Here is a 12081-nt window from a genome sequence, read left to right on the forward strand (position 1 = left end):
CTCTTGTTTCATCCATCTAGTCCAAGTTCTGTGCCAGTATGAGTGGTACCTGAATCTCTGTTGGGATTATAACTTATGTTCCGTAAGTCAGAGTGAAAGGAGACATTCCCATGCCACTACGCGCAGTAATTCGGTATGCCCATAGCACGTTGTGCAGTTCATCTTCCCATCGACCTTTCTTTTCATCCAACCTCTTTTCCAAGTTTCCGAGTATTGCCTATTGGATGCCTCTGCTTGTCTATTCCCCTGAGGATACCTCGGAGTTGAATTCAATCTTCAAATTCCATACTCTTGATAGTAAGTGAGGATCTACTTACCCTTGAATTGCTTTCCGTAGTTAGTTATGATGGCGTATGGTATTCCGAACATGGTTATGATGTGCTTCCATAGGAACTTTACAACTTCTTCTTCTTGGATCTGGGTCAAAGGGACGGCTTCTATCCACTTAGTGAAATAATATGTTCCAACAAGCAAAAACTCCCTTTTCACAGTTATTCGTGAGAATGGTCCTTAATATCTAGTCCTTAGATGGTGAAAGACCAAGGACTGAGGATCAGATGGAGTTTTTTCGAGGGTTGGCATATCATGCGAGCATGTCTTTGGCACTTATCACATTTGTGGACGTATCTCTTAGCGTCCTCCTACATGTAGGGCCAATAATATCCTTGTGAAATGGCCTTGTAAGCCAACAACCTTCCTTCAGAGTGGTTTTGACATACCCCTTCGTGTATTTTCCCGAGGATCAACTGCGTTTCATCTAAACTTACGCACTTTAGGTGTGGTCCCCCATAGGACATCCAGAAGAGCCTTCATTTAATGATAACATACCGTCCCGCTTTCTGTTTTACTTTCCAAGCTGTTTTCTTGTCTTCTGGTAGTATTCCTAACCCGAGATAACTTATTCTTTCATGTCTCCAACTTGGACGTGGGTCTACTTACATATACTCTTTCTCCTCTTCTAGATAAGTGCTTGCGCAAGCCTGAAATTGTACGAGAATGGTCCAGACCTCTATATCCCCGAGCATTAAGGCTACGTATGCCAACGAGTTTGCATGGCGATTGTCGTCTCTGAATATCCTGAATATTCACTTTTTCAAACTTGGCATTTTCCTCTCGGACAAGCTCCACATACTTGGCCATCCTTCAATCCTTAACTTGGTATGTTCCTTTGCATTGTCCGACAACGAGCTGGGAGTCTGAGTAAACTTGTAACTCCTGAATCTTTAAATCCTGAGCCATTATTAATCCGCCGAGCACTATTTAGTATACCGCTTCATTGTTCGATTCTTCAAACCCAAGCTTCACTATCTTTTTTAAACAATCGTTGTTGGGAGTAACCAGTACCATGCCTACACCTAACCCATGGAAGTTAGCCGACCCATTAGTGAACAACTTTCAGCCTATGTCAGGATTCATTGGGTCAGGTATATCTTCTTCTGACGAGTTCGCATCTTCCTCTTCCTCTTAGTAGGGATCTTCTATAGGGAAATTCGCCAGAAGATTAGCAACTACTCGACATTTTTGCGCATTCCTTGACTCGAAAATAAGGTCGAACTCTTCCAACGTAACAACCCATTTTGCTATCTTCCGGGATTTTTCAGCTCTATGCAATATTTCCCTTAACGGGTAATCTGTAATGACACTGACTTTGTGAGCTTGAACATACGGTTTGAGATTTTGGTTCGAATAAACTAGGACGAGCCTGATTTTCTCTGTTTGGCTGTACCTTTCTTCCAAGGCCCCCAACGTCTTGCTCACGAAATAAACAAGCAGTTCCTTCTTCTCCTCCATTCTGAACAAGATGAAACTGATCGCCGTAGGCGTAGCTGCCAAGTATATGCCCAAGGTTTCCTTGTCCACTGGCTTACTCAAGAGGAGGGGAGCCCTAAGGTAAGCTTTAAGATTTAGGAATGCCTTCTCACATTCTTCCGACCATACGAACCCCATCCCCCTTCTTTAGCAAGGTGAATAAGGGTCGACATTTATCTGAAAACCTTGACACTAGCTTGTTGAGTGCAATTATCCAACCCGCCAGCTTATGTACTTGTTTTACATTGGTTGGTGAAAGCATTTCTGTCAAGGCCCTTATCTGGTCTGGGTTAGCTTCTATTCCTCTTCTCGTCACAATGTACCCCAGGAAATTTCCTAAGGATACCCTGAATGTGCACTTCTTAAGGTTGAGGCGCATCTTGTACTCTCTCAGACGAGTGAAAGTGTCTTCCAGATGGGCCATATGGTCTTTTGATTACTTGCTCTTTACCAGTATGTCGTCAATGTAAACCTCCATAGTGTCCTCGAGCTTGTCCTCAAACATCTTCGTGACCAGCCTCTGGTATGTAGCCCCCGCATTCCTTAGTCCGAACGGCATCACTGTGTAGCAAAAAGCCTTTGTTATGTGATAAAGGCAGTTTTCTCTTGGTCTTTGGGATCTAACGAGATCTGGTTATAACCCGAGTATTCGTCCATGAAGGAGAGTCTTTAATACCTCACTGTGGCATCTACCAACTGGTCAATTCTTATAAGCGAGAATCCATCCTTTGGGCATGCTCTATTGAGATTGGTGAAATCAATGCAGATCCTCGCTCAACCATCCTTTTTTGGTATAGCCACGATATTCGTGATCCATGTTGGAAATTGTACTCTCTTATAAACCCGACCTTCAATAACTTTGCCATCTCTTCATTAATTGCTTGCCTTAACCTTGGTGCCAATCTTTGTGGCTTCTACAGCATAGGTTGGAATCCAGGATCTACGTGCAATTGATGGCTCGCTACCTAAGGATCGATACCGGGCATGTCTTCTAACAACCAGGCAAAGACGTCCTTGTTCTTCTTTAAGAATTTGATTATCTTAACTGGCTCATCCTTTCCCATCTTCGACCCAACGAAGGTTCGATATATACCATCCCCTTCTAAGTCTACCTCCATTACCTGTTCCACTACTGACACCCAACCTAGCAACAATGCGTCCTGTAATTACTATTACTCTCCCGAACCAAACGGGCTTGCCTTTATTTCCTCGATCTTTTCCCGATACTCCATCTTTCTTACTTCCTTTACTATGCAGGAGAAACACTGCCAAGCCATTGTTTGGTCCCCTCATATCTCCATCGAGCCTTGTCGGGTTGGGAAGCATACAACCTAGTGGAACGTGGAGGGTACGACTTGCATGGAATGGATCCATTTTCATCCCAGAATGGCATTGTACACAGAGCTAACGTTGACCACAACAAACCTGGTCATGACGACCTCAGGACTGGTCGCCACAGAAATGGTAATCTCTCCTGCAGGTGCCACTGGACTTCTATTAAACCTGTAAATATTGACATCCGATCGTTCTAATCCTCTAAGCACACCCATACGCTCGACAGCTGATAGGAACAAAATGTTGACTACACTCCCAACGTCAATAAGTATCCTTCTCAAATCTACTGGGCCCACTTCTAAGGTAACGACAAGAGCGTCATTGTGGGGGCTTGACACCCTTTTCAAGTCAAGGGTAAAAACCGTCTCTTTGCTTCCCCAAATCGATTCTGGTACTCGAGCCACTACTACTCCTTTTGCAACCTGATAGACTTCTCGCTCATACTACGACTTCCTGACCTTAAAGCGGTATGAGATCTCAAGAACCCTGTTAAATCCTAATTCAGCCACTATCATATTCACCACCCTCCAACCTTTGTCCTCCTAAACTGGAAGGTCTCATGGTGATGGGGGTGGCAAATCCCGTCTCCTCGGTTCTTCTGTGGTTGCTGCCACATATCTCTTAAGCTTACCTTGATCAATCATGTCTTGAATGACACGCTTCAATCTCCAGCGAACTGTCTGTCAGATGATCATTCGCTTTGTGATACTTGCAATAAGGCATACATGGTCATCTCTTATAATTCGATGGGGCTAGCAGAAAGCTCAAATCATCTTTGATGTGCCTTAATATCTCGGAAGGCTTCATAGTCAACGGTGTGAGGATTCGCTTTGAATTCCATGAATTTCGATTCACCGACTCTCTCACATTCTTCCTTTCTGACCCTTTGCCTACTTCTTTTCTCTTATTACCTTGACTTATGCTGATCGGGGGTGCAGTGCTTGCCATAGCTACCGTTTCTCGAGATTTGTTCTTAAGAGTTTCTTCTAGTGTAATAAACTTCTCAGCCACCACGTAAAGGTCCTCCATTCTCTCTAGAGGATTCGTGATCAACTCTTCATGTAGTCTGGTACCTGGTATGACCATGTTGACGTACGCCTGAACCACCATGCTGTCATCTAGGTTTTCGATTGAGAGAAATTGCGACCAGAACCGAGCCATGAAATTTGGAACATTCTCCTTCTCCTATTGTCGTAAATAAAATAAAACGTTGACTTTGACTTTCCTTCGCCTGTTAGGAATGTATTGGGCCACGAAGAGTTTTTCCAATTGTTGGAAATTTTCGACCGACCCAAGCGAAAGACCCTGGAACCAGGAATGGGCTCCTGACATAAGGGTGGACGGGAATAGCTTGCAGATCAGTGAATCATCTCCCTGGTGCAAGATCATCATGCTCCTGTAGTGCATCACATGCTCTACAAGATCCCTTGTTTTATCTAAGGAGTCGAACTTTGGCATGTGGAACTTCCTTGGCAGCTTTGCATTCCGAATTGCTACAATAAACGGGGAGGTCCTCAAATCTCTGATGACCGACCGGGCGAGTCGACCGACATGTTCTCCTTTCACAACATCCTCCTCTCTACACCTCAAAAGATCTTCCACTTCCCCTAAGGTAAGGGGATTCGACAGTACATACTGTTCCATACTATCCCAATTTCCCTCACTCATTCCCTTTGGATCGTGATTTTCAGAACATTGACCCCCATCTCTATCAGTTCTTCCATGGTTCTCTGACTCTTCCCCTCTCTGCTACCTTAGACGCTCATTCTCCCTCCCAAGTGTTTGGACTTCTTTCGACTAACGCTCCATGTTTTGCTACAGATTTACTCTGATTTGCGCCAATGCCCAAAGCAGGCCAATTTCTTTGCCCGCCTTGGCCTCCATTGGTTTGTTCCTCCGCTGCTGCCTCAAAATCGACGATCTCCATTACTACTACCTGTGGTCCTCTTGCCAGTGTTTCTGGTATTTGCCATGTGTATGTCGTGTTTTTTTTTTTTTGTTCCCATGAATGACGCCAATTGTAAAGGCGATTTTTGTGATCACCTCGGAATCTGGATTTCCCTGTGTGCTGAATCTCTTCCGAATCGTCCATGTTCTCTGATGCACAGAACCTCCGATGCCCAAGTTAGATCTCTTAGAAAATTCGATAGAGTTCTTATGAGGTCCAAAATTACGTACCTGACAGTATGACCCTTTTCCTCTACTTATAGTGGAGGCGATTTTTGTGATCACCTCGGCATCTGGATTTCCCTGTGTGTTGAATCTCCTCCAAATCGTCCATGTTCTCTGAAAAACAGAACCTCCAATGCCCAACTTGGATCTCTTAGAAAATTCGATAGAGTTCTTATGAGGTCCAAAATTGCGTACCTGACGGTATGACCCTTTTCCTCTACTTATAGTAGAGGAACTTCCCTTTTCTATGTTTCTAATCTTATCTCCTTCTATTTTGGATAGGAAACGTGGGATCTTTTGATTATAGAACCTTTCCTAGTATTTCGCATTGAAATCCTAAGAATTCAAGGATTTGCGCGCCTTTTCTTCCGGGATCTCCTTCTCTTTGAACGATTACTAAGATGAAAACAAGACCTACCCGATCTATACCTTTTACAAGTCGGTATCAAATGGACTTCCACCCTACTTCGCTACCTCTATGGCTAAGAGATTTATTCCTTCGTAGATACATAATTTTTTCTGGTTAAGAAATCGGATAAAATTATCTGTAATTATTATATCCGAAATTTTTTTAAGGTCAAATACAGATATGTGTCACATCCAGCCCAAATTTCTGTTTATCCAGTTTTAAGACAGTAAATTCACAATGACGTATATATTAGACTCAGACATCCACTTGAAATTCGGGTATGGATGCAGATATCCTTTAAAGTCGGAATGTAAATCCTGGACAAATAGGATATCAGATATGGATACAGCCGTATGCTTCACCGACCTGTTGCCAGCCCCATTTGCCACAAAGGCACACACACCTTCATCAAAACCAAGGTTGACAGGTGCTTGTTGCTGAACTCCATGACCTTTCAAGGAGAGGCCGAGGCCGCGATTGACTGTTCTGATAAAGATCCGTGAATGATTTACTTATTAGCTGGTTGACCTGGTTGACTGCCTCTTCATAAAGTTCTTCCACATCTAACTATGCGAGGCTCAGCATTCTAAGAACACTTGATCATGCTTCAACTCTCACCTGTCGCATTTTTCTCTCCATAATCTGAGACGTCTATACAAAACAACTGGCTCATAAACTTGTTTAACTTCCTGTCTGGATATTTTTTGGAAGTAACATTCATCAATCTGCCAGGATCCATATCCTCTGAAACATCATCGGTCCCAGAGACCATAAGCTCACATGTTTGCTTCTTGGAAGAACTAGAAGTTGATAGGGACGTTTGTATTGATCCCATAGCAACGATCCGACATATGCCATTGTCATTCGCTGACACCTCGATCACATCATCAGGACAAGATTCTTCTGCAATAGCACATTGATCCCCATATTCTATGAAAGCAGGACCAGCAGAGGAAAAGTTCTTAATCAGGTCTGACTTACAGTTTGAAGATCACTCTTTCCATTCTCTAAGATGTTATCAGTAGATTCAATCGCAACAATTGCAGCCTCCACGGGTGATGAGGGCTTATGGGTCGGTTTTCGATCCACATCCATCATTCTGCCAACAATGGTTTCCTCCAAAGCATCACCACAAACACCATTGCAAATTATCTTTTCTTGACAGTGTTCATTTGAGAAATCATCTTGATCCCCAGCTTTACTGTTGGAAGAAAAATTCTCCTTCCCTTTTTCTAAGATGCATGGAATCTCATTACAAGGCAATAATGGATCAACATCCATCTCACTGCAAGCCATCATTTGCTCTCCATCTTGAGCCTCATATCCAACTCGAGAGGTATTCTCAACAGATGATATTATGTTCTCGTTTAAACATTGGCTCTCATTTACTATATCTCCATCTCTATTAGCAGAAAATCCCCCAATACTTTGTTCACCAACAGTCCCCCTACTTTCTAGACCAATTAATGCATTTAGTTGCATCTGCACATATACAGCCAAAGAAACTGCGTGATCACGAAGCAAAGAATCATTAGGTGGGCAGTGCAGCATATCATTCAAAATCCGGTTATACTTGATGAGGCTCATAGATGGTACAGAAACCCCTTTGTTCCGACAGACTCTGCTCACTTTTATCACGTGCTTACAAAGATTGCCCATTCCCGACCAATTGCAATCACATAATGCAAACTCGGAGCCAGGGTTCCACACAACATGAGACTTCTCTTGAACGTGTTGACTAATTACTCTTGCATATCTACCTTCCAGGACAACATCTGAGTCTGGAATCTCCAATGCTCGGCGCCAAGATGTTAAACCACTCATCCACTCATCTTTCCTGTATCGAGCAAAATCATCCTTCCCTGAATATGCATCAAGCCAGAAGTAGGAATGAACTTTGGTAGACAACTTATCGACTAGCCAATCACTGCGTTGATAAACATTTGGGTCCTTCTCATTTAACAATCTGAGCTTGAGTTGATGATGGTAACACTCCATGGCTGCACAAGTCTCCTGACTAGCAAGAGGAAGAGTCTGCAATATAGTGGTCCACATACCTAAGGCACGATGAAATTTGATTAGATAGAGATAAATAAATTATCTTATCAGAATATAAAACTTTAACCATAGAAAAGTTTATGATTAACAGTCAGGAATTTTTTTTCAAATTTCATAAGTTGGCAATTCCAATTGGTATATTTCGGGTCATCTGGTCAACATTTGAGTCAGCACACCAGTCCAACAGTCACATATGAATGTTCAGAGGGGGTTGATGGCATGGAGTGAAGCACAAGAAAGTTTTTTTATCTAAGAAAAGAAAATTCCCTTGATTAAAAAGATGAGATTCAACCTATTCTTGGAACCCAAATTGCCTTAAAGTAGTCCAAAAACTCTGAGCAGTCAACAAAATCTTCCATGAAATTCTCAAACAATTGCGCATCGCCATTTCCTTTGCAGATGCTATATACTGTCTGCCCGAGCTGTCTTAACATCTCCAAACGCATCTCAGTTTCTGGACATTTCTCTATCAAGTTTTTATGCCAAGCATGACGAACGCGCCAAAAGCATATTAGTAAAGGGCACTGAAACACTTCCCTGAGTAAAATAGAGAAAGATTTATCACTCATTTGCAAATGAGGTCATCCATAAACGGGAGATTATGACCCTAAGTTATTCTGTTGGGTGATATGGTCTGGTCTCTCCTACAAATGTTGTGTGCACCCTCCTTGATCCCTTTTCTACCATCCAATTAATGACCCATCTCTTGGATTATTAGACCAACTATATATCCCTCAACATCTGTTCTTAAATGGTCATTAAGGCTTGCCCATATTTTGGAACAAAAAGACTAATCTCATGCTTTTATCACAAAATTGAAGATATTTAGAGCCAGATATAACACGAGATGGTGCAAAGTCAGACCTGATGGTAAGAAGGTCAGCTGCAGGATCGTCCACTATGAAGCCAGCCAACTTCCATGTGGGATCTTTTGATCGGACTCTATCGTAAAGAACCCTAATCCATTTATATGCATCCCCACTTGCAGATTGTGGTGTTATTATCCAGGCTACTGGGACAGCCTTCTTGTCCGAGTCAAACACGAAGAGACTGTGAACATTATACTAAAAAATTGCACAAAAAAGAACATTAAATTTCGAAATGTTCAACAAACTTGAAAAAAATAAAGGAAAATGCTGACATAACACTGAAATTGACAACGTTTCAGACATTGTTGACATGGATGTTTCTGTAGAACCATAGATGCTTTTCATCGAGAAATGAGTGAGAAGCATCTATGGTTCTGTGCACACCAATGTCCCAAACGATGTCAATTTCAATGTTACGACTCAAAAATAAAATATAAGGTGAAAAAAACGGACCTTCAATTTGTTTGTTCCGAATTTAGAATCAGATGCTAAGAGACTGCGATTGCCAAATTGAATCATTTGTTGCAACTGCCACTCCGTTTGAATCCCCACAATGAAAGGATCTGAATCAGAGTAGTCCTCATAAAAGAAAAGGTGACTCCGGTGACTTTCACACCACATTCGAATACTAATGGCATCATCTGTGTCCAATTCATAACTGGAACGTCGGATACTCCTCTCCAGTCTCCGCACATATCTATGAGTGAGAAGGTCATCACGGTTAGACGGCCCCCCTCGTTTCTCTACTGATTCATTATGTCTCTGCATTATGGTTTCCACCGATACCCCTACATAAAGTAGCGACAAGACTCGGAGACGGAGCTCATCTGAGATGTAAGGAGCGAACATGGCCTGCGTACCAACAGCCTTCTTGTCTTGTGGGCCATGGCAAGGAAGCCCTTTCTTGTCTATATGTTTATCTTGGCTATATATGATAAGTGCAACTGATGGCTTGGCAATTAAACGTTTAACGATAAAATGACATGTGCAACCTCTCTTAGTATTTGGACGTCCAGCAGATTTCTTCTTGGGGACATAAGTGTTCCTGCTGGGCCGTATAATGCCACCCTTTCTGTGATCATCCGGGCCAAAGGAGCACCAATACCTATACATTCAACTACGTCTCTAAACCATAATGCATGATAGGTGGAGCCATTAGAAGAAGAAAAAAATAGTAGGAGACTTACAGAATATATTCAAGAATGCCATCGACCTTTGGCTTGTAAGGCATCCCAGGAGGCCTTCTTCTCCTCGCTTCGACATGAAATCTAGTGGGGCATTCTTTGTTGGAAGATTCACCCCTGACAAAGTCAGCAACCCTAGTGAAGGGAATGAGAGAAACTTTATCCATCTTGTCACGCCAACCTTCCACCTTGGACCATACCAGATCGGAAGAAGAGAACTCTAAAGTTGGAGGATTTTGCACTGGGAGGGAAAAAATCTCATCCCATCTGGCCATCTGCAATAGACTCAAACAATAATTATACGACCAGCACAAGGTTTAAAATCTCATCTTGAAGCAATGAATTGATCAAGAGTTGATCGATTTTGTCTCCAACAAAAAAAAAAAAAAAATCCAATACGTTATGAAACATTCCTAAACCATTCAATGTTTCATATAGGTCTTCGCTGATACATTCCAATATTTTGAACCATGGTTACACAAACAATTCAATTGTTCTTCTCCGTTTTGGGGAATGGAATAATAAATAATTAAAATCTGGCTTATTTATTTAGAAAAACCTTAAATTCAGATAGAATAGAAAACCCAATTTCAAAGAAATGTAAAATTAAAATCTTTCAGTACTTCCAAATTGTTATTCCATTAAAAACATGTTTTACGTGCCTAAATGGATAAAGGCTAAAATTTGATGCATTCCAACAGTTCTAGGCAGTTTGGTGTATTGATTTTGGTTCTTAACATTTGGTATCAGAGCCATACACACCTCGAGTTCCGAGTCACAGAAAAGGTTACTTGGAGGAGCTATGGGCCACAAGGAAAACCATGAGAAAAGCCCCGAGAAGTGTCAAGCTCAGAGTGAAAGCTGTTGGCTGTGGAGCGCAGTGGTTAGTTAACGTGCCTAAGTGGATAAGGGCTTAAATTTGATGCATTCCAACAGGTTTAGACCTTTTGGTGTATTGGTTTAGGTTCTTAACAACATAACAAAAAAAAATCATGAAATGATTAAACTGCTATAGGGTTTACTTATTAAAAAAAAAAAAATACTGATCTAGGGTTTAATTATGATTTGGTGACGAACAAAATCCTAAATAACGATCAATCAAAACCAAAGAGGAAGGACGAAAACACTTCAATTCTTATTATAACCGACGAGTTCAGAGAAACTAAATAGGAGAAAAATAAATATCTCTCAATAGTCCAGAGCTTCCATTTTCATTTCTTTCAAGCCCCAAATGTCTTACCTGAAAACCAAGAATGAGAGATGAAGAAGAACCAAACAAATATAATAATATTAATGTTTAATGATCTGCAAAAAAAACATAAGCAGAACTTCAAAGATAGGATTTATTCAATCCATTAGAACGCATGAAAGATCCTCGAAATCGAATGGAAACAACGATTTCGAAAATTGAAACGCGTTTTGGTCTAAAACCGAAGATAATCCGTACTTTGATTTTTGAAAGAAAACTTAGAACTGAAATAGAATTGAAGAATGGAAATATGAGAGAGAGAGAGAGAGTGAAGGAACCTTCAGTGTTTGGTTGTTAGTTGTTAATTGCTAAAGCGAAGCAACGAACAGAGAATGAGGAGACTGTAGAGTGTAGAGCTGCATAAAAGGAAACAAAACCCTTCCCCGCCTTACGTTTGATCATATTAAAAATAAGAGGTTCTATTGGCACCTCAACTTTTACTTAGCAGAGGAACTCCAGTGGCAATGTTACATTTGACACTCAATTTCATTTAAAAAAATGTTGAAAAAAAGGACTCTCATAGAGGAACTTATTTCTAGATATTTCCTAAGTTTTGGGCGGTCTCTTAACAAGACATTTAGTAAATTTTTCATTTCTATATAGTCCCTCAACCTCATTCCCCCCTCCTTTCAGTAACCAAAATTCCAAAATTACCTACACTCACCACTTTCATCAGAGAAACCCCAATTTTCGGCATTCATTCAGTATGTAAGAGCCACCATTTTCATTGGAGAAGATCGAAAAAACTTGATAAAGGTTTTTTCGAGGATATTTTCATTCAATTTGAAGAGGTATGTAAAATTTAGGATTTCTTTGAGTTTTTTTAATTGTTTTATCATAAAAATCCAATCTTTATGGTTCATTTGGTTTGAAAATGAAAATAGATGTTCATTTTGGTTTTTTTTTTTTTTTCCCCCCGGCATTTTTTAGTTGGAGAAAGACGATTCAGCTTGATTTTTACAGTGTCAAGTTCAATTTTTATTACCATCGAACTTC

General features: G+C 41.1%; 1 protein-coding gene across 3 annotated transcripts; it reads right to left on the reverse strand.

Moving 5' to 3' along the window:
• Window positions 1-5956: 5956 nt before the first annotated feature.
• LOC147396527 (uncharacterized) lies at window positions 5957-11523 on the reverse strand. Of its 3 annotated transcripts, none has more exons than XM_086451261.1 (6): window positions 11364-11523; window positions 9840-10111; window positions 9106-9757; window positions 8648-8847; window positions 8076-8320; window positions 5957-7782 (listed from the first exon to the last, which is right to left on the reverse strand). In XM_086451261.1, exons 2-6 carry the CDS (start codon window positions 10109-10111, stop codon window positions 6692-6694), a joined length of 2460 nt encoding a protein of 819 aa, XP_086307387.1. In that variant the 5' UTR covers window positions 11364-11523; the 3' UTR covers window positions 5957-6691. The 3 variants fall into 3 exon arrangements, with proteins under 3 accessions (XP_086307387.1, XP_086307388.1, XP_086307389.1); XM_086451262.1 differs by lacking the exon at window positions 11364-11523 and adding an exon at window positions 10599-11328; XM_086451263.1 differs by lacking the exon at window positions 11364-11523 and having other exon boundaries at window positions 9106-9769; window positions 9840-9975.
• Window positions 11524-12081: the final 558 nt, after the last annotated feature.

Source organism: Akebia trifoliata, chromosome 8 (assembly GCF_017979445.1).
Source record: "Akebia trifoliata isolate Shusen 1 chromosome 8, ASM1797944v1, whole genome shotgun sequence".
NCBI classification, from domain to species: Eukaryota; Viridiplantae; Streptophyta; class Magnoliopsida; order Ranunculales; family Lardizabalaceae; genus Akebia; species Akebia trifoliata.